Genomic DNA, 23,822 nt, shown 5'->3' with positions numbered 1-23,822 from the left:
TGTGTGTCAGTGTGTGTCTATATGTGTGTTATGTTGTGTTTTGTTTTTAACAGACTACCTGGTGAGCTGCAGTTGGCTTGTCTCATCACACGGACCAAATTCTTGTAATTCTCAGGCAGACAGGAAACAAACAGAACATTTGTTGGCACTTTCCTGTGGTTAAACAATTAAAGGCACACAATGACACATAAACACAAGCTCTATTTGTCTCTCTCTCGCTCTTTCTCATACATACACATGTGCAGGCTCACAAATGCAGCATATCCTACCATCCGTACGAGTTCCCAGCACATTTTATTTTCAGCATGCAGCAGGGAAATCATAAGGGGGAGAAAACTGTCATTGATGTGTAAATTCACTATAAATAATTCCTCTCTCGTCTCGCCCAAAAGACCGTCTTGACGCGTGTTCGCTGCTCCTGCTTCCAGCTTACGCCTGTCTCTCTTTCCCCCCCTCCTGCATCCACCCCACCCAACGTCATTACTTATGAAGCACAGTAATGAAAGACTCTCATTTTCAGTGTTTTCTGAGACCCTCCGTCATCCGTCCTCCCTCCCTCACTCTCCGATGGGCAGATTGGATAAAGTATCCAGCTGTAATGGAAAATGAAAGCAGGGTTGTGGCCTACGCTCTCGCACGGTGTGAAAAACAGGAGAAGTGGAAGAGTCCTCGCCTTGCTCGGCTCTATATTTATAGGCAGAAAACCTGATTTCAGATCAGTCACGCTAGACTTGCAGCAGACACCTTCTGCACGCCGGGGGAGGTGGGCAAGCAGACGACTGAGCATTTTCCAGATCTTTCTTTTATTCCTCCCTTGCAAAGAGTGCATGCTGTGTTTTATTTTCCTCCCCCATAGCTCTCCTTATTTACGTCCTTCTCTGCTGATGTTCCTCATCAGAAACACAGGGCACTTTCTCCATACTGCAAAAATCCTAAAATCAGCTCTATCAACTATTAAGTTCAAAGTCTTATTTCTTTTAAATAATGAACAAAAATGCATGTTTGATGAGACAGTTTCAACCTGTTTATAGCTTGTTTTAAGAATTTTATTTATATAATTTTATAGTGTCGTTTTTCTTTCTCCCGTGCAGAGATTTCCTTTATTTTTCTTTCCAACACTCACTCATTTCTACAAAATAGTTGAAACTTTTATTGGAAACAGGCTGAGAAAGTTTGCTGCACTGGCAGATTTTTAAACTTCTTTGAAGAAAGTAATTTTTTCAGAGTTCAATAAAAAAGCAAACACACACACACACACATACACACACACTCCACAAGTGTAGCCAGGTCATCCTGTTACAGGGCCTAGGGGTAAAGGTTTGTGGTTGGACCCCCATTGAACCCACTCCTAACCAACTACAGTATCTATCTATCTATCTATCTATCTATCTATCTATCTATCTATCTATCTATCTATCTATCTATCTATAAAATTCTTTTTTTTTCAGCAAGAAACCAATTAAGTGTATTTCCCAAAATGTGCCCCTCTACCAAACAGGGGCTCAACATTAAGTTATAATGCAGCACTGTTCTTAGTGGATATTGTACTTTAATGGTGCAGTTTCTATAAACAATTTGCAATTTAATCAAATTACCAGCAATCAGTTGACATGCGGTCAGACTGTGGCTTCTGGAGCCCAGAGGCAGTTTCCTACTTTGCCCGAATGCTAATCCAGTCTTGTCAGTAAGATAGAGGTTTTTTTTTTTTTTTTGCAGTGCATCAGAGTTGGTTTCACAGCACTGCCTTGGCACACATCATAAGATCATTTACCAGCTTGCCAAAACACTTGATGAAGAATCAAGCTGCATTCCCCTCTGTTGTTCCCCTTTTCCTTTGATCCTCTACATTCTGTCTAATCTTTACCATGTTACACAGATGCCTACAATCCTTGAAATCAAACCCATTTCTGCCCGCTGTCCTCAGTTTGCATCTTTTCTCTGGCCTCTCTCCCTCCCTCCCTCTCCCTAGTTTTCTCAGCAGCTATGTGGAGATATCTTTTTCTGTCTCTCTCCTCCTCGTCTCCGTCTTGTCATACAGAGGCAAGCGGGCCACTGACTTCACAGTCGTGTTCCTGTGCTGCTGTGCTTTTAGCCTAATGGACAGACAGCTGTGCTCCCATTTCTATATATAACCAACAACCCCACATGATGAAGTTTGTCACACCCTCTCTCTGGCTACTACATGTAGTTGATCACTGTGTTAATGCTTAAGGAGCGCTGTATGCGTGAGCGTGTGTGCTCATATGGGTTTTGTAGCGATAAGGCCTAAATGCCCAAATTTTAATCTGCTGTGTTTTTCTCCTCAGTTTTCAGGGGCTTTTTTGCTAAAAACCTGCTTTTTTTGCTGCTTTTTATTTAATCGTTTTTAGCTAAACATGAAAAATGTGGGTTTATGTAAAATTAAAGCTACCTTAAATAGATTTAGTGAAAAGCACTTTGATAAGCCTAGCTGGAACTACTTAAAATACAGTATTTAATGTAGCCTTAATCTCCATAAAACCACAATTCTGTTATTAAATGAATGCGGGACAACTCTGAGGTAAAAATAAAAAGCCTTTTCTGCCTCAGCGGTTCGTCCACTTTATTTTCAAGGAGAAAAAGCAGAAAATGGTGACATAGGTCTTTTTCTCTAAAACGTTTACAGTATCCTTGGATTCAGAGTCTATAACAGGCCTTGAAAGATGAGAAACACACTTTCTGAATCTTGTTATAGCACCTTCACTCTTTCTGCCCTTCATTTCATGTAATGATATGGACATGATTAAGTATATAAATCCCACTTTTATTTATTGTTGATATTTACATGCATATGTCTGACGGGCTGAAGCTCTATATGTGTGTGTGTGTGTGTGTATTTGCATGTGTGTGAGTGCAGGATTGAGGTATAAGTAACAGTGTTAAGGGATCAGCTGGTGGTGGGGTCACGTCCGTTCAGATTAGAGAGCTTAGTCCTCCCCATCTCTGCGTAATTAAGGAGAGACGGGGGGAAAGAAACAGATAAAGACAAAGAGGCAAAGAGGAGAGTACGGAGAGTGGTATTAAAAGAAACCAGCACACACACATACACACACACAGGAGCATGCTCAGCAGTGGAGGGATTGTGTGTAATGACAGGGTGCCCATTGGTCAGTGTATTTGTGTACATGATGAGCATATGTGCAGTGGAGCACCGAGTCCAGAACCAACAACAGATAGGATATAAGTGGGCTGGTCTGGATATGTGGTTTGTCTGGCAGAGTTCAGGACCTCTATAATGTCAACAGGGATAATAAGTAGAGGATGGCAGGAATGTCGTGGTATAAAGCTTTAAACGCAGCAAAAACAAAAATCTGCATGTACGCAAACACACACATTTGCAATAACAGTACAATGTCAGTGGTTCTGAGATAACAGGCCCAATTAATTATGTAAGAGGAGTTCTTTTAGATCAGTGTCTTCCAGTCTTTTGGCCTTTGCCCCCTTTAAACAAAGCAATGTCTACAAGCAACCAGGGCAGGATATTTTTTTTTTCAGAATTTCACAAAAACACAAGGCAATATAAAATGGCACATGTAAATACACTAAAAATGCATGAGATGGACTGAACGGGAGAATAAAGATTATAGTGCAAGATACATGTTTGGGTAAATGCCGAGAGTAAAGTCAGAAACTAGTTTTGTGTAGCAGAAATGTTTTTTTTTTTTTCCTGTAATCATTTCGTGACCCTTGAGATTTATCTTACCCCTGCTAGGAGTCTACAGCATGTAGACAAAAGATGAGCCTCAACTCTAGTAGCAGGTGTGCATCAGGTGACTCTGGTGTTGTTTATGCTGTCAGGCTGTTAATGTAATTAGTGTTAATTTAAAAGGTGAAGATGTGAGTTGATTCCAGCAAAAATTATATTGTTACCTGCTTAATGCAATACCAGACAGCCACACAGGCTGCATCAATGTCATCCCGTCTGCTTGTTAAAAGTCATGTACAAGGAACAACTGGCCTGTTCTTTGCTAATGAGTAATATTAATGGTCATATATTTTTCAACTGGATTAGACAATGTTCGCATCTTAAGGCTAAAGAGGTCAAAGAAGCTGTGGATCAGGATGTCGTATTTCAAAGCAGGTTGTAAAAAGAATGTGAACAAATTTGTTATTATAACCGGGGAGTTTAATTGTCACTCTGTAGGAAATGATGACTCACTCAATGCACTGTCACATAGGGAAAACAACTGCATCCAAATGCAGGGAGGGGAAAAAATTACTCCTTTTTAGCCTAGCACTTGAGCCTTCAGCTGTAATGAGTCTTGGTTTCTGAGGAAGACAAAGCTGCGTGGCAGAAAATCCATTAGTGAGTCTCCTGCTAGATAGCAAAGAGACACAGAGGAATGGCTTTTGATATGGCAAGGCCGACTGCATTGGAGGCATTAGGAATAACTCCCTTGTCTTTTTTTTTTTTTGCGTGCTGGCGGAAGTCAGCCCGCATGTCTGAACCCTGGGGGATGACTAATATCTGAAACACTGCTGTGGAGCCGAGGTGTGTGTTTGGGTCAAAGCATGACAGGAGGGCCAGGGATGGAGGGAGGAAGGGGGCTAAGACACACGAATGAATAAAAGTTGGGGATTTCAGCAGTGCAGCCTGTAACAACACCAGAGTGTTGACAGGAAAGTTTCAGTCCCTGGCCAACAATTGCTTTTTCTGCGCTGCTTATCCGTCTTTTAAAGTCGCCTTTGAGCTTCAAATATAAATGCATTGCATGTTTTAATTTTTAAGATAAGTAGGGCTACTCGAAAATGAAGAAATATTTGATGTGAGGAGTGGATGTCAGTTACTTTTTAATTAATTATTTTGAGGGGCATTTTATGCATTCAGTAGACAGAAGAGAGCTGAATGGAGAGAGGAGAGAAAGATTGGAGATTGGACATGACATGCAACAAAAGTCCTCACATCAGGGATGTTGCAGTTATGCTGTAAGGTCAGCACCTTAAAGCCTGTAAAACCTGAAGTATTTCTCTACAACATTAAATATTTATGACTTAGAAAAACATCTTTAGGTATTTTTACAAAGAGTTTGATACTAAAAACTATGCCCACGTCAAACCAGTGAGAAGGTCACAGACACAAATTCAGATATGTTTCAGAGTTTGATACCATTTCAGTACATTGCACGACAGTCTTAATTGAAATGTCTTGCTATGGTTTCTTGTGTTACCTCTTGTGATGTGGTGGACTGTTTGCTGGATCCCTATGCAGAATAGCTCCATGTTCCTTTTCTAAATATAAATTCTTTCACCAGTTTAGGTGCACTAGATTCCGTTCATGATGTGGCATACTCTGCAGTGTTTCTGAATTTCACGCCGGCAGCTGAAAAAGCCAGACTGCGGCTCTGTCCGGGTTGATTTTTCTAAGTTTACTTTAAATTACTGCTAGCGCTGTCTGTACTCTACACCCTCTTTAGATGTCATTTCAGCTCTGTGAAAGCGCTGGACATTTCTAAAATTTACTTTGGCTTGAGTTTCACAGTCACAGTGACGCTGCAGTAAAATTTCAGGTTTTGTGATAGTAACACTGGATCCCCCACGAGCCACTAAAAGATGAGGGAATGGAAGCAGAGTAAGAGAATGAGAGAATAGCTGATGAATATGAAGGAGTGACTGAAGGAGATGGCTTATCTGTCCATCTGCTTCTGAGACGGACGATGAGGCTGGGAGGTAACTGTGTGCGTGTGTGTGTGTGTATGTGTGTGTGTGTGAGAGAGACACTTCCTTACGTGTGCGCACAACAGCTGCAGGATAGGATTTAACATCTGGATACACCTTCTCCTTCTCTTTCTCTTGTTGACCTGTCACACACACGCAACCACCAGCCCATTCCTTCTTGCCGTGGAGATTACTGGAATGAGAATGAAGAAAAATAAAGAAGGGATGATAAGGAGAAAAGAAAAAGAGAAAAGTGAAGATTATGGGCATTGCCGCTTCTGTAAACAAAGATGAGCACGAACACTTGTCTCCGTCCCCCTCTTTTGGTTTCTCTCTCTCTATGTTTAATGTAAGTGGATACCAGAAGACCTCATTCCTCTGCACACTGAAACCCGAACTGTCTCTTCAGCCTCCTGCCTTTCAGTCTTTCTCTCTATCTCCCAGCATCTTTGCTTTTTTTCCCCTTTCACATTTCATACTTTTCAATCTTTACAATTTGTTGTTTACATTTTTCAGTTCAGAATAGTACTCTGTTGTCCAAATAAGTATTTTCTTACATTAAACAGTATTAATTTCTTTCTATTACCCCTCTGCTTCTGCTTCTGTCTGGTGGTGTATTTAGTATAGCTTGTTGCCCAGCTCCTGACCCATTGCCTGAAGCCAGAGCTGTAGTTTTGTGACTCTTGAGTCCCAGAGGCTGCAGCAGCTGACTACGTACATATTTCTCTCCATCTGTGTCATTCCCTTCTCCATTTTCTGCCATTTTTCTCCCTCCATTTCCCTCCCTTGTCATTTTTCTGCTCTCAGATTTTCTTTGTCCTCCTGACACGCTCCCATTGTTTGTCCAGTGAAACATTGTGTTGACAGCTGCAGTCGTACAATTAGTTCATACACAGTACATTACAGTTCTTTTATTGTACAGCTGAGGAGGAAAGATAGCAAGTTTATTCTTCTCATAATGCTGAGATCCAGTTCCAGACATTTGTAAATGAAAAGCTCTGTTTTTCTTTATTTTTTTTAAAAACTCCAATCAGCAACATTTATGTCAAGGAATTTACCATCATCAAAGGCTCTGCTGTGAGGGAGCTCTCAAAGAGAAGAAGAACTAATCTCACTAGAACAAAGACATACATGGATATGAAATCTTCGGTTTATTTTCATATATATTTTTAATATATATTCATAATTTATAGGTTTGCCGGCAAAGAAATGAAAGAATTATAAAAATGTATACTCCAGCATGTGATACACAAAACTGTTTCTGCACATTATACAATAACAGTGACTGAACAACAGTATGTTCTTGTTTAGGATCATTGCTCTTGCAGTACTTTCTAGTGTGTGTGTGTGTGTGTTGACATTATCAAGACAGTCGCTTCTGTCATTCAGGCTGTATTGTGCTCAGTGAGGTGCACATGAGAATGAAAAGTATTGACAGTGGCCTGTTAGCGCTGTGGCGGCTAATCCATAACCTTGGTCAACCACACACTTGTGTTCGCGCACAAGGGACACACATGCATACACACAGATACTGGAACACACTCATGCTCCACTGACACCTGACCTTTACAGGAAGCACACTGAAGATCAACTGACCAGAAGCTGCTGTCAATCAAGGAACTTCCACCCCCCGCTTTCCAATTCCCTCCATCCCTCACCTCTCCGCTTTCACTCAGTCAATATTCATTAAATAGTCAGTGTTTAGTATATGTGAGTGATCAGAGCACATAAAGGGATGATGCAGAAAGGAAGAGGAGGGAAAGACTGAGTGAGGAGCGGTTTTGTCTGTTGTTGTAAAACATAAAATCACGCTCAGACAAAATGGCGAGTGAGAAGAAATGTAACAGAGAAGTCAGGGAGGGCGAAGCTGATGGGTGAATGAGTGAGAGAAGGGGATCAGGGGATGATGTAGAGGAGAAGCAGATTTTCTTATCAGACAACGCAACACACACACACACAATACACAAGCGCACATACTGTCGGCGACTCAGAGCAGTGTCATCTTAGTAAACATGGCTTTGATGATAGTGGTATCACACTGAGCCCAATGCCTTGACATGAAGAGAGACAGCCTGCTGTGCACTGTGTGTGCGTGTGTGCGGGTGTGTGTGTGTTGGAGACACACGGGTGGGTGCGAGAAAGTCTTTAACTTGCGTCTCTATTTGTATCTCTGTATGAGACCATGGCTATCTGAGACAAAAATACGAAAAATGATAGCAGTATAAAGACATCAGGCCTAAATCTGTGTGAGTGTTTGTGTGTGTGCGAGTGTGCTGTGACAACACAATCAACTTCTCTTATCCTTTTACATAGATTGGCTCCATATTGGATGTTTAATATTTAACTATATCTGTCCTCCTGAGAGACTGGAGGCTTGGAAAAAGGTGGGAGGAAGCAGTGTGTGCGTAGACACAAGTACACTCACCCACACACATGCGTGCACACGCATACAGAGCAGTGCAGACATCTACAGATACAAATGTACACACAATCAGAATGTGTCATTAAAAAAACTCACAATGTGCAATCAAGAGCATACAAATGAGATGAAAATGTATTCAGACAAAGTGTCAAAATGTTAAGTACACCACGTTTCTGAAGACTGTACACACACCCAAACATAGCTGCTGCTGAAACAGCTAGTTGATTAATCAAATAGCTGATTTATTTGCCAGTTAATTAATAAGATACACTACACAACACTTTTATTAGGCACAAATGCCAAATATATGCTTATCACATCATCTTAAACCTGTATTAACTGATTTTTTTAGCCACTTGGAGGCAGTGAAAACCGCTCTGTTCTGCTCTCAGCTGACTTCTAAGGGAAATATCTAGTTCTTGAGCTGCTTAATGCTCCACCTTGTTCACTGGCTAATAGCAAACCCACAGTGAGTTTATCAGAGCTTTTTTGCACAAACCATCCGCAACCGTGCTGATGCGAGTGGTGAGAGCAGACCGAAGCATTAATGTTACAGGTCATAAAACCAAAACCATTAGCTGAAAGGAGCTAAGAGGCTCCGCGAACCGGAGGGGAACCGCTGAGTCGGTTTGTTATTATTTGTGGGTTCTATTGCTACGAGTAACCCCTTTCATATACACATAGTACTGTGAGCTATTGCTGATATAACAACAACAGTACAACAAGTGTTGCAATTTTAAATGTAAGGAGTTGCTGCTTTTTAAATCATTGTAATTTGTTGACTGTTGATTGGAGAAAAAAAAACAACCAATTCAAGTCACATGTTTAGCCCATAAATCCACAGTATTCATACAAATATGCACATTGACACAGCAACAATCTACTAGCATATCAACTCTGTGATGTGATCTAATGTCATGCACATCCACACACTGATCTGAGCACATTCACAATGAAGGCTTCCAGATAACAATCATGCAAATTGCCACCCAGCTCACACGGCATTCATCAAATCCCCTTGGTATTATACTGTAAGCACAGGTCCATACGTGTACGTTACACATACTGTATGCATGCTTTCCCACATTGACATGCAGGGGGGGTCTTGTGCAGTACATTCCTTGCCATGCACAATATGAAATGACATGCATGCAATCACATACACATGAATACACAGTGAGTCATTGTTATTTAGCTCGGTGTACCTACCAGCCAACCCCCAGTCACAAACACTCAGTGACTCAGTTATTCGTTACATTCGTCATACACATAGAAATGCTCCGCTTTTTCATGCTCTTATGAAAAAGAGCCAGTATAAAAGGGTGGTTCACACATATATGATGTGATAATATTTTCCATATAAATTGATAATATAAATCTGTCACAGATCTTGCCGTTTATATCACAGCAGCTATATATAACCTGTAACATCTCTGGTTGAATAAGGCTAAAGTTGGGAATGTTGCAAAGAAATGAGCAGGACTGCTTTATGGCAGCACTGGATTTTTATGTGAATTTTCATCAGCGTGATGAAGTTTCTTCATTAGTCATGTATTTAATGTAGCATATGACTATATACATCTCTCTTCTGGCTTACTTCTGTGTGTGGCAGCGTTTTCTTGATGGATTCTCCTTGATCTACTGTGGCTTGGATTGTGTGTGAAGTTCGTTCACAGAGCCCAAGATAAAGTCTTTAGAAAACTTTGGTTTTGTTTTGTTTGAACAACAGTTCTAAACCCAAAGATATTCAGTTTGTTGTCTCATGATACCACAACAGCAGGAAATCTTCACATCTGAAAAAGTACTTAAATCGATTATCAAAATTGTTGTTGTCAGGTTGAGTCTGTTAGTGGTATTGAGTAATTGATTAACTGACCATTTATTTTAAGTCTAATGTGTCTGAACCAACCTTTTAATACGCACACCAGGACATTTGGCGTAGATTAGTAATCCAGGACACATCCACATGTATACACAAAGCTACGCTTCAACTTTGTTTTCCTGTGGAATCATACGACAGAGCACACAAACAACAACATGCATACACAAAGGGAAAATGCTGAAACAAAGGGTAGATGAAAACAAAAGGAGAGACAGAGTGAAGGAGAGACGCAGCAGGCCTGGTCGTTTGTTGTTGGAAACAAAGTGCTGTTAAATGATTTACTTGTTCCCTGCATTTAAGTACATTTCCTCATTAAAGAACAGCAGCAGGCAGAGCAGCCAGCCAGACTGCTGGATTTGCAGACAGACCCTCTGACATGCAGACACGCACACACACACCACTTCATACACAAGCTGACTTGCAGTTATGCATTATCAAATACACACAAACGGACACACACAAACAACAAGCCCAGAGAGAGAAGTGGGTCAGAGTACACAGCTCAGTCTCACTACTCTCAGCAACATATGCAAGGGGTCCCACTCTTTCGCATTAGCTACTATACACACACACACAACCAGGAAAATATTAATGTTTTCTCACACCAACATTCCCAAACACAATATATTTACTCCAGGAGAGGTAAATATATTTTGCTTTGAAAGCAACACACTCTCTGTTGCACATTTATTCACTCCCTTTCAAACACATGAATACACTGAGGAGTTCTACGCCTTTACAGATGCAATCTACAAATTCATTTGCTCATGCATAGCTAAACACATGTGTTTACCTAAATCCCAAAAGCTAAGAACAAGACTTGGACACAAAATCCCTCAGAAATACTGACGCATATTTTCACTTGGAGATTAATTTCAAATGTACATCAACACTCCATGCTGGAGATTTATATCACTGCAGATGCACTAAGATCCATCACACGCCTACACGCACATGTATATGTACAGCAGCAACGGCAAAGCTCTATCAACAGGTGGAGGAATATCAGAGCAGAACCGTAGCTGATGCCAAACAAGGCTGCCTTTCAGTAAACTGATGCCAGTGTTTGTGTATGTATGTATGTATGTGTGTGTCAGTTTGGTGTGTTTTGACACATTCATATTGAATACACACTCGCACAGTGACATCCATTCAGACCTGTATGTCCAGGACTGAGTGGAGCAGTGTTAATTGATGCCAACATCAGCAATGAAATCCCAATTTTCTTATCCAGGGAGCAAAAGAGGCCTGCGTCTCATCACTCATGGAGGGTTAAATAAATGACTAAGCGGCTGAGAAGATTAATGGCAGGCATATTTTACACTGACATTTCTTCTACAAATAAACAAGCAGAGAGCTGGGTGCAGGAACAGGGGAGGAGGAAGAAGAGGAGAGAGCAGGATAAGACCTAAAGGAAGAGGTGGGGTAGAGTGATGAGATGAGGAGGAACAGAGTGCGGGGAAAGTTGAACTCTCCCATAAGAGCCTGTTTGTTTCCTAATCTGTTTACTTCACTGTGCAGTTCCTTACCTCGAGACCGTTACAGCAATCGACCGTTGCTTTTCCACTCTGTGGATGAAGGAGAGCATTGATGCAGAGGTTTCCATTTGGCTTTTTTTTTTTTTACATAGCACAAGTATGAAATATGAGTATGAAGTGGAGGAGCTCACCCAGCTGACGTATGGCTGCAGCCAGTGGGAGCATAGCACACTCAAAATTTCTTACTTTGGCACAAGTTCAGGCCATTTTGTCTACAGCACAAATCAATAGAGAACAGAGATTAGAGCATATTTACTTATGAGCTCTGTGATGGATATATTTTCCAACATACAGTAGCTATCTGTAGTGGTGCCAACATGTCTGTGGAGGGGGAAAAAAATTGGAAGATTTATGGCTGCACATAATCTGAGCCATTATGACTAAATATCAGAAATGAAAAGCCACAAAAATCTTTTATGCGTGACAGATGTTAAATATATATCTGAGGGAGCGTGTGTGCCCACACTGGCATTATTATTATTATTATCCAATTTCTTTGTCATTTATTATTATTATTTTTTTTTTTTTTTCAGGCAATAAGGGCTGCACTGTTCTGTAGGCATCCTTCACATTTCACCATTTTGAGAGCTGAATAAAAAACTATATTTATTTACAGTAAGGTCAGGTTACATCTTACACTGGTGGTGCAGTTATACTTTTTAAAGATCCTTCTATACTCTGATTTGTTCTGTTATCTCCACAGCACTTACTGAATTGTTAGACTTTACTGTAGAACTTGAAAATTTCATCTCAACCATCCTCCCTGGACTCATCACTGTGTAGCTCTTTCACAATCTACTGCTTTACTAATACCTACATAATTACCTTTTCCCTTCTTCATTTTGTGTTTGACACGGACATAACTCTGCAAGACTTTGGTCATTAATCAGGGTAGAAAATCATTTCTACAAATATTTCCTTCCTCACAAATCAAAATCATAATAATTAACAGATCCTTTCAACGGCCGGTCTCTCATATCAGCCCCTGCAATTCTCTGTGTGTCCTGTCTTTGTGAACATCATTTCTCCTGCTAAAAATATTGAAAATAAAACAAAATGATTAATGTATTATATTTGCTCTTCTCCCTGCTAGGTTTGATTACCAGGAGCTCCTCCACAACTCCACCTTCTGTTTGGTGCCTCGAGGTCGACGCCTGGGCTCCTTCCGCTTCCTAGAGTCACTACAGGTAAACATATATTATTCTATAGAATATGCACCATCGACAGCCTTCATCATTTTAGTCTCATTAGCCATATTATCATGCTTTACACCTGCATTCCTCAACATTAGATATAGTCTCACTGCCACTGACAAATATTCTTTGTAAAACACTGTTGTTGTTGAGGACTCTGAGACTCTGCAGTTTCTCCAAGGCCCACATAAAAACCAACTAAGCTCAACATGCTGCATGCCAGCACAACAATCATCAGAACATGAGCTCGAGCATTTCCCTCCCCATAACACTGTTAGAGTGACCAAATTACACTTCAACAGGAAACAGCCTCGGCTGAATATGATCCAGCTCACATACAGTTAAGTCAACATGGAAGTGCGCAGGATGCAGAATGTTTATGTTCCAGAGCCATGGTTTATGTAGTCTTTTGGTTATTGACACCTTAATGGTCACATCTGCAAGTGTTTTCCCTCGACCGTTGTGTTGTGTGGATTGCAGATCTAACCATAAAGGCTTTATTTGCTATTTACTAGACCTTACTAGGCCTTTTAAACTGAACTGGGGCCATTAACGCACACAGAGGCACGCACACACTTATACAAACACCGGTATCGTTCATTTAAGTCCATCAGTGAAATGTGCATAAGTACACAAACAATGAAGAAACCGCAGGCAGTGGAGTGAGGGAACAGTTTAAACCAGTCAGTCTGCTGTAGTTCTCTCTCTGCCACCCAAGTTGACAGTCTCACACCAGTGCAGGAAGCAGTAGTGGCTGTTTTTAGATTTGCCGAACACTGAACTCTCTGGCTGCTACAATGTTCCCTGGCTACACTGCTCTCTGGGGCTGTATGTGTGTGTTTCTTGCTGGTGTGTGTGCATGAATGGTCCGGAAGCATCCATAGGAGTGGCAGCCTGCCCCACCGCTGATGTCTGCTGAATGGATAAATCCACACACAACCCACTTGGCTTGGCAGCAGGCAGCAGTCATGGTCCCTTTCTCCTCCCTTCTTCTCTCTTTGTCCTTTCTTTCACTCTCTCTCTCTCTCTCTCTCACACGTTTTCTCCCGGCTTTCCCCTCTCTTTTCCATTCAAGCCACTTTTCAAGATTTTTCAGTTGTGTATTTCTTTTTCTTTTTTTTCCATGCCAGCCAAGCCCACAAAAGAACTGGCAATTACCAATGTGGTGGCAAACTTACTGCCAGCTTTCCAATATACACACAGACACACATTTGCTCGCTCCTTCACATACACATTCGCCCAAAACCTCCCCTTCTTCATCTCCCAGTGCAAACAAACCAAAAACAACTACACAGCACATAGGCTTTCATATTACCCTACCTCCAGGCAACAGGGCCCTTGAAATGCTTGAAACTCACCCTCAGAGTGCCTCGTCTCTCGGGAGGAAGATGCAGGCAAGCCTCAGGCTGCATTTCAAATTTAGAGGCATTGGATTATCACTTTGGGAGTCTTCATATGACCTTGTTGTAACCTATGGCCGACACGAGAACATACACACACATACAAGTCCTTCTATTTACTGGAGTGTCATTCAGCAGGCCTATTCTCAGATGAAATCCAGGAGCGTGGAAGCCCCGGTGGGTCCGAGAGAACGTTTGATCTCCACCATTTCGCTGCTGCTGCTGTTCTCAGGTGGTTTAAATAGAAAAAAGTAGGAAGAAAATATAACACCTAGACCTATCAACACTCCAGACCACAGCGAGTGGAAAGAGGAAGAGAGCAGGATGGGATGAGAGTGCAGTGGAGAGAAATGAAAAAGGAGTACAGAGAGAGAAACCGATGGACGCACAGAGAGGGGGAGACCAAAGGAGGGCTCGGAAAGCAAAAAAGTAGAACAACATCAAAAACCTGTCTGTGAATGAGGGGATAAGTCAACATCAGAGATCAACTTCAATAAATCATGATGGCTCCACGTATCAACCGCTTCCTTATTATTCTCCTCCCATCCCTGCATCCCCCTCTCTTTTTTCCTTCAATGTACCTGCTTCCCTGCATATGTCCCTCAGTGGTTGTACATAATTAGTACACAGAGTCAGCCCCTGTCAGCCACATCTGTGTTTGCATGTACATGAGTGACAGTCTTCGACTAACAGGACTTCCTGGGAAAGCCGAGATAGGAGTTAGTGCTCGTTCCAGACACCCTACCGGGGGTCTTAAACACACACACTAAGCTGCTCATACATTTACACACAGCAGCATTTATCATATTATCTGCTCAGCTTGTGATATCACAGTGCCAAACAGCTGGGACTGAACTCATACAGATTGTGTTATGTTCATGCAGCTGTAGAATGTTACGCTGTTTACTGCCAAAGAGAGGCTGAACTGGAAGGAACCCAGTCAAACTGCAGCTGATCAGAGCTTAAGTGATGTGAATGGAATTTTTTAGTTTGTTCTATACACAGTCACTTGGCTTATCTTTGTAGCTGTCTCTCTGTACATTCTCATGTGTGTGTGTGTCCAGGCGGCATGTATTCCCGTGTTGCTGAGTAATGGTTGGGAGCTGCCATTTTCTGATATCATACAGTGGAACCAGGCGGTGATTGAGGGCGACGAGAGGCTATTGCTGCAGGTAACACGAATAAGCATTTACACTCGCATCCAAACACACGCTCAGTAGAGCACACTACACGCACAGACATGTATGTACGAGATCCTGCTGGCCAAACTGAGGACGACTCTGAGGATGTTGTGTGCAGCTGTCCAATGGATATACTTTGGGGAAAGAAAAGGAGGAAGGGCGGGGGTTGGGCAGGTTGAAGTAGTGAAATGTAGAGGATGGGAGGTTGAGAGGTTTAAAAAACAAGGCAAGAATAAAAAAAATACAGAAAAAGATTTAGCAGCCTCCCAGCTTCTTTAACTGACACTCATTAGAAAATGTTAGCTGTGTGAAGACTAAAGAGTTTTAGGGAGTCAACTGCTCACGATTTTCTCAGTTCAACGTGGCTTTCTTCCACTTTGACTGAGCCGCTGAGCTTAACTCTCCAAGTGATTGAATCAATTTCGTTCGATTCACTCAAAACCCCCAATTTAGTCCTTAGTAATTAAGGTCTAATTATCTGAACAACAGACCCCAAATCAGCTCTTTGTCAAATGTTTTTTTTAGGGGGCCAGATTAAGCAGCTACTTGATTCGGTTTACACAGTTTTGATCACTTAAATGCCTCTTTCCTTCTATTTCTCTTTTGCAGTCTATTTTAAGAGACATAATTCTCCCTTTAAAAACAGCCCAAGTAAATGTCTTTGTGGCTTTTTTGCTGTGTTCTTCTTTTTAACTTTTTTTCTCATTTCACTGTCTGAATCTGCTCACCTTTTCTCATCAGGTGCCGTCCACAGTGAGAGCAGTTGGGAATGAGAGAGTCTTGGCCCTCCGGCAGAGGACCCAGATGTTGTGGGAAGCTTACTTTTCCTCTGTGGACAAGATAGTCCTCACCACGCTGGAGGTCAGCTTCAACACACACACACGCCAGAAAGTGACACTATAGCACTATTATTTTGCAAAATATATCGTCCCACAAGTGTGGTGCCGCATTTAGAATGTAATTATGAGCAATAGATGCCTCTTACTTGTAACTCTGAGTTGGAGATATCTTGAAGTTATAGCTATAACATCTCCCCTTTAGTGAAAAGAACTGCAGAAAAATTAAACCTCAGGTAAAATATTAATACTGATTCAGCTAATTTAAATGGAGTTGGACATGCTTTGTTTGTTGTATGTGGTTTCACTTGCCAAAAAAAACACTCCGAATATGTAACCCTGAACGGCTGAGCCAATCACGTTTGTCATGTCATGAAACACCTCATAGAATACTAAGGCATCAAAATATACCAAACAAAGTCATATTTTACTAAGACCTCAAAATGTCATAAAAAATGTCATATGGCCGTAAGGCCACAAAATAGGCCAAAAAAGGCATATTTTAGTAAGACCTCAAAATGTCATAAAAAACGTCATAGAATAGTAAGGTTTCAAAATCGGTCGAAGATTCATATTTTTGTAAGACCTCAAAATGTCATAAAAAACCTCAAAAACATCACGTTTTTTATGACCTCAAAATGTCATAAAAAATGTCAGAGTATAGTAAGGCGTCAAAATCGGGCAAAAAAAGTCAAAAAATTTTTTGACCTCCAAAAGTCATAAAAAACGTCATAGTATAGTAAGGCATCAAAATCGGACAAAAAAAGTCAAAAAAATTTTTGTCCTCCAAAAGTCATACAAAACGTCATAGTATAGTAAGGCGTTTTTTTCGGACAAAAAAAGTCAAAAAAATTTTTGACCTCCAAAAGTCATAAAAAACGTCATAGTATAGTAAGGCGTCAAAATCGGACAAAAAAAGTCAAAAATTTTTTTGACCTCCAAAAGTCATAAAAAACGTCATAGTATAGTAAGGCGTCAAAATCGGACAAAAAAAGTCAAAAAAATTTTTGACCTCCAAAAGTCATAAAAAACGTCATAGTATAGTAAGGCGTTTTTTTCGGCCAAAAAAAGTCAAAATTTTTTTTGACCTCCAAAAGTCATAAAAAACGTCATAGTATAGTATGGCGTTTTTTTCGGACAAAAAAAGTCAAAAAATTTTTTGACCTCCAAAAGTCATAAAAAAACGTCATAGTATAGTATGGCGTTTTTTTCGGACAAAAAAAGTCAAAATTTTTTTTGACCTCCAAAAGTCATAAAAAACATAGTATAGTAAGGCGTCAAAATCGGACAAAAAAAGTCAAAAAATTTTTGACCTCCAAAAGTCATAAAAAACGTCATAGTATAGTAAGGCGTTTTTTTCGGCCAAAAAAAGTCAAAATTTTTTTTGACCTCCAAAAGTCATAAAAAACGTCATAGTATAGTAAGGCGTCAAAATCGGACAAAAAAAGTCAAAAAATTTTTTGACCTCCAAAAGTCATAAAAAAACGTCATAGTATAGTATGGCGTTTTTTTCGGCCAAAAAAAGTCAAAAAATTTTTTGACCTCCAAAAGTCATAAAAAACGTCATAGTATAGTAAGGCGTCAAAATCGGACAAAAAAAGTCAAAAAAATTTTTTACCTCCAAAAGTCATAAAAAAACGTCATAGTATAGTAAGGCGTTTTTTTCGGACAAAAAAAGTCAAAAATTTTTTTGACCTCCAAAAGTCATAAAAAACGTCATAGTATAGTAAGGCGTTTTTTTCGGACAAAAAAAGTCAAAAAAATTTTTGACCTCCAAAAGTCATAAAAAACGTCATAGTATAGTATGGCGTTTTTTTCAGACAAAAAAAGTCAAAATTTTTTTTGACCTCCAAAAGTCATAAAAAACGTCATAGTATAGTAAGGCGTCAAAATCGGACAAAAAAAGTCAAAAAATTTTTTTACCTCCAAAAGTCATAAAAAAACGTCATAGTATAGTAAGGCGTTTTTTTCGGACAAAAAAAGTCAAAAATTTTTTTGACCTCCAAAAGTCATAAAAAACGTCATAGTATAGTAAGGCGTTTTTTTCGGACAAAAAAAGTCAAAAAAATTTTTGACCTCCAAAAGTCATAAAAAACGTCATAGTATAGTAAGGCGTTTTTTTCAGACAAAAAAAGTCAAAAATTTTTTTGACCTCCAAAAGTCATAAAAAACGTCATAGTATAGTAAGGCGTCAAAATCGGACAAAAAAAGTCAAAAAATTTTTTGACCTCCAAAAGTCATAAAAAACGTCATAGTATAGTAAGGCGTTTTTTTCGGACAAAAAAAGTCAAAAAATTTTTTGACCTCCAAAAGTCATAAAAAACGTCATAGTATAGTAAGGCGTCAAAATCGGACAAAAAAATTCAAAAAAATTTTTGACCTCCAAAAGTCATAAAAAACGTCATAGTATAGTAAGGCGTTTTTTTCGGCCAAAAAAAGTCAAAATTTTTTTGACCTCCAAAAGTCATAAAAAACGTCATAGTATAGTAATGCGTCAAAATCGGACAAAAAAAGTCAAAAAATTTTTTGACCTCCAAAAGTCATAAAAAACGTCATAGTATAGTAAGGCGTCAAAATCGGAAAAAAAAATTCAAAAAAATTTTTGACCTCCAAAAGTCATAAAAAACGTCATAGTATAGTAAGGCGTCAAAATCGGACAAAAAAAGTCAAAAAATTTTTTGACCTCCAAAAGTCATAAAAAACGTCATAGTATAGTATGGCGTTTTTTTCAGACAAAAAAAGTCAAAATTTTTTTTGACCTCCAAAAGTCATACAAAACGTCATAGTATAGTAAGGCGTCAAAATCGGACAAAAAAAGTAAAAAAATTTTTTGACCTCCAAAAGTCATAAAAAACGTCATAGTATAGTAAGGCGTTTTTTTCAGACAAAAAAAGTCAAAATTTTTTTTGACCTCCAAAAGTCATAAAAAACGTCATAGTATAGTAAGGCGTCAAAATCGGACAAAAAAAGTCAAAAAATTTTTTGACCTCCAAAAGTCATAAAAAACGTCATAGTATAGTAAGGCGTCAAAATCGGACAAAAAAAGTCAAAAAAATTTTTGACCTCCAAAAGTCATAAAAAACATCATAGTATAGTATGGCGTCAAAATCGGACAAAAAAAGTCAAAAAAATTTTTGACCTCCAAAAGTCATAAAAAAACGTCATAGTATAGTATGGCGTTTTTTTCGGACAAAAAAAGTCAAAATTTTTTTTGACCTCCAAAAGTCATAAAAAACGTCATAGTATAGTAAGGCGTCAAAATCGGACAAAAAAATTCAAAAAAATTTTTGACCTCCAAAAGTCATAAAAAACGTCATAGTATAGTAAGGCATTTTTTTCGGCCAAAAAAAGTCAAAATTTTTTTTGACCTCCAAAAGTCATAAAAAACGTCATAGTATAGTATGGCGTTTTTTTCGGCCAAAAAAAGTCAAAAATTTTTTTGACCTCCAAAAGTCATAAAAAACGTCATAGTATAGTAATGCGTCAAAATCGGACAAAAAAAGTCAAAAAATTTTTTGACCTCCAAAAGTCATAAAAAACGTCATAGTATAGTAAGGCGTCAAAATCGGAAAAAAAAATTCAAAAAAATTTTTGACCTCCAAAAGTCATAAAAAACGTCATAGTATAGTAAGGCGTCAAAATCGGACAAAAAAAGTCAAAAAATTTTTTGACCTCCAAAAGTCATAAAAAACGTCATAGTATAGTATGGCGTTTTTTTCAGACAAAAAAAGTCAAAATTTTTTTTGACCTCCAAAAGTCATACAAAACGTCATAGTATAGTAAGGCGTCAAAATCGGACAAAAAAAGTCAAAAAATTTTTTGACCTCCAAAAGTCATAAAAAACGTCATAGTATAGTAAGGCGTTTTTTTCGGACAAAAAAAGTCAAAAATTTTTTTGACCTCCAAAAGTCATAAAAAACGTCATAGTATAGTAAGGCGTTTTTTTCGGACAAAAAAAGTCAAAAAAATTTTTGACCTCCAAAAGTCATAAAAAACGTCATAGTATAGTATGGCGTTTTTTTCGGACAAAAAAAGTCAAAAATTTTTTTGACCTCCAAAAGTCATAAAAAACGTCATAGTATAGTAAGGCGTCAAAATCGGACAAAAAAAGTCAAAAAAATTTTTGACCTCCAAAAGTCATAAAAAACGTCATAGTATAGTAAGGCGTCAAAATCGGACAAAAAAAGTCAAAAAATTTTTTGACCTCCAAAAGTCATAAAAAACGTCATAGTATGGTATGGCGTTTTTTTCGGACAAAAAAAGTCAAAATTTTTTTTGACCTCCAAAAGTCATAAAAAACGTCATAGTATGGTATGGCGTTTTTTTCGGCCAAAAAAAGTCAAAAAATTTTTTGACCTCCAAAAGTCATAAAAAACGTCATAGTATAGTAAGGCGTCAAAATCGGACAAAAAAAGTCAAAAAATTTTTTGACCTCCAAAAGTCATAAAAAACGTCATAGTATAGTAAGGCGTCAAAATCTGACAAAAAAATTCAAAAAAAATTTTTGACCTCCAAAAGTCATAAAAAACGTCATAGTATAGTAAGGCGTCAAAATCGGACAAAAAAAGTCAAAAAATTTTTGACCTCCAAAAGTCATAAAAAACGTCATAGTATAGTATGGCGTTTTTTTCAGACAAAAAAAGTCAAAATTTTTTTTGACCTCCAAAAGTCATACAAAACGTCATAGTATAGTAAGGCGTTTTTTTCGGACAAAAAAAGTCAAAAAATTTTTTGACCTCCAAAAGTCATAAAAAACGTCATAGTATAGTAAGGCGTTTTTTTCGGACAAAAAAAGTCAAAAAATTTTTTGACCTCCAAAAGTCATAAAAAACGTCATAGTATAGTAAGGCGTCAAAATCGGACAAAAAAAGTCAAAAAAATTTTTGACCTCCAAAAGTCATAAAAAACGTCATAGTATAGTAAGGCGTTTTTTTCGGACAAAAAAAGTCAAAAAATTTTTTGACCTCCAAAAGTCATAAAAAACGTCATAGTATAGTAAGGCGTGTATTTCGGACAAAAAAAAGTCAAAAAAATTTTTGACCTCCAAAAGTCATAAAAAACGTCATAGTATAGTAAGGCGTCAAAATCGGACAAAAAAAGTCAAAATTTTTTTTGACCTCCAAAAGTCATAAAAAACGTCATAGTATAGTAAGGCGTCAAAATCGGACAAAAAAATTCAAAAAAATTTTTGACCTCCAAAAGTCATAAAAAACGTCATAGTATAGTAAGGCGTCAAAATCGGACAAAAAAATTCAAAAAAATTTTTGACCTCCAAAAGTCATAAAAAACGTCATAGTATAGTAAGGCGTCAAAATCGGACAAAAAAAGTCAAAAAATTTTTTTACCTCCAAAAGTCATAAAAAAACGTCATAGTATAGTAAGGCGTTTTTTTCGGACAAAAAAAGTCAAAAATTTTTTTGACCTCCAAAAGTCATAAAAAACGTCATAGTATAGTAAGGCGTTTTTTTCGGACAAAAAAAGTCAAAATATTTTTTGACCTCCAAAAGTCATAAAAAACGTCATAGTATAGTAAGGCGTCAAAATCGGACAAAAAAATTCAAAAAAATTTTTGACCTCCAAAAGTCATAAAAAACGTCATAGTATAGTAAGGCGTTTTTTTCGGACAAAAAAAGTCAAAATTTTTTTTGACCTCCAAAAGTCATAAAAAACGTCATAGTATAGTAAGGCGTCAAAATCGGACAAAAAAAGTCAAAAATTTTTTTGACCTCCAAAAGTCATACAAAACGTCATAGTATAGTAAGGCGTCAAAATCGGACAAAAAAAGTCAAAAAATTTTTTGACCTCCAAAAGTCATAAAAAACGTCATAGTATAGTAAGGCGTCAAAATCGGACAAAAAAAGTAAAAAAAATTTTTGACCTCCAAAAGTCATAAAAAACGTCATAGTATAGTAAGGCGTCAAAATCGGACAAAAAAAGTCAAAAAAATTTTTTTGACCTCCAAAAGTCATAAAAAACGTCATAGTATAGTAAGGCGTCAAAATCGGACAAAAAAAGTCAAAAAATTTTTTGACCTCCAAAAGTCATAAAAAACGTCATATTATAGTAAGGCGTCAAAATCGGACAAAAAAAGTCAAAAAAATTTTTGACCTCCAAAAGTCATAAAAAACGTCATAGTATAGTAAGGCGTCAAAATCGGACAAAAAAAGTCAAAAATTTTTTGACCTCCAAAAGTCATAAAAAACGTCATAGTATAGTATGGCGTTTTTTTCGGCCAAAAAAAGTCAAAAGATTTTTTGACCTCCAAAAGTCATAAAAAAACGTCATAGTATAGTAAGGCGTCAAAATCGGACAAAAAAAGTCAAAAATTTTTTTGACCTCCAAAAGTCATAAAAAACATCATAGTATAGTAAGGCGTCAAAATCGGACAAAAAAAGTCAAAAAAATTTTTGACCTCCAAAAGTCATAAAAAACATCATAGTATAGTATGGCGTCAAAATCGGACAAAAAAAGTCAAAAAAATTTTTGACCTCCAAAAGTCATAAAAAAACGTCATAGTATAGTATGGCGTTTTTTTCGGACAAAAAAAGTCAAAATTTTTTTTGACCTCCAAAAGTCATAAAAAACGTCATAGTATAGTAAGGCATTTTTTTCGGCCAAAAAAAGTCAAAATTTTTTTTGACCTCCAAAAGTCATAAAAAACGTCATAGTATAGTATGGCGTTTTTTTCGGCCAAAAAAAGTCAAAAATTTTTTTGACCTCCAAAAGTCATAAAAAACGTCATAGTATAGTAATGCGTCAAAATCGGACAAAAAAAGTCAAAAAATTTTTTGACCTCCAAAAGTCATAAAAAACGTCATAGTATAGTAAGGCGTCAAAATCGGAAAAAAAAATTCAAAAAAATTTTTGACCTCCAAAAGTCATAAAAAACGTCATAGTATAGTAAGGCGTCAAAATCGGACAAAAAAAGTCAAAAAATTTTTTGACCTCCAAAAGTCATAAAAAACGTCATAGTATAGTATGGCGTTTTTTTCAGACAAAAAAAGTCAAAATTTTTTTTGACCTCCAAAAGTCATACAAAACGTCATAGTATAGTAAGGCGTCAAAATCGGACAAAAAAAGTCAAAAAATTTTTTGACCTCCAAAAGTCATAAAAAACGTCATAGTATAGTAAGGCGTTTTTTTCAGACAAAAAAAGTCAAAATTTTTTTTGACCTCCAAAAGTCATAAAAAACGTCATAGTATAGTAAGGCGTCAAAATCGGACAAAAAAAGTCAAAAAATTTTTTGACCTCCAAAAGTCATAAAAAACGTCATAGTATAGTAAGGCGTCAAAATCGGACAAAAAAAGTCAAAAAAATTTTTGACCTCCAAAAGTCATAAAAAACATCATAGTATAGTATGGCGTCAAAATCGGACAAAAAAAGTCAAAAAAATTTTTGACCTCCAAAAGTCATAAAAAAACGTCATAGTATAGTATGGCGTTTTTTTCGGACAAAAAAAGTCAAAATTTTTTTTGACCTCCAAAAGTCATAAAAAACGTCATAGTATAGTAAGGCGTCAAAATCGGACAAAAAAATTCAAAAAAATTTTTGACCTCCAAAAGTCATAAAAAACGTCATAGTATAGTAAGGCATTTTTTTCGGCCAAAAAAAGTCAAAATTTTTTTTGACCTCCAAAAGTCATAAAAAACGTCATAGTATAGTATGGCGTTTTTTTCGGCCAAAAAAAGTCAAAAAT

The 23,822-nt window shown here is 37.8% G+C and overlaps 1 protein-coding gene across 6 annotated transcripts in view; it reads left to right on the top strand.

The window, feature by feature from the left end:
• LOC121191639 (exostosin-1c) overlaps positions 1 to 23,822 on the top strand; it is a 117,914-nt gene that overhangs the window by 51,885 nt on the left and 42,207 nt on the right. For all 6 annotated transcript variants that reach the window (XM_041052897.1, XM_041052895.1, XM_041052891.1 and 3 more), the window contains 3 exons: positions 12,609 to 12,702; positions 15,173 to 15,280; positions 16,031 to 16,150. In XM_041052897.1, coding sequence (XP_040908831.1) covers positions 12,609 to 12,702; positions 15,173 to 15,280; positions 16,031 to 16,150 — 322 coding nt within the window. The remainder of the gene's footprint in view (positions 1 to 12,608; positions 12,703 to 15,172; positions 15,281 to 16,030; positions 16,151 to 23,822) is intronic.

Source organism: Toxotes jaculatrix, chromosome 13, assembly GCF_017976425.1.
Source record: "Toxotes jaculatrix isolate fToxJac2 chromosome 13, fToxJac2.pri, whole genome shotgun sequence".
NCBI lineage: Eukaryota > Metazoa > Chordata > Actinopteri > Toxotidae > Toxotes > Toxotes jaculatrix.
Note: the sequence above shows the minus strand (reverse complement) of the source record. Positions and strands in the feature narration are given on the sequence as shown.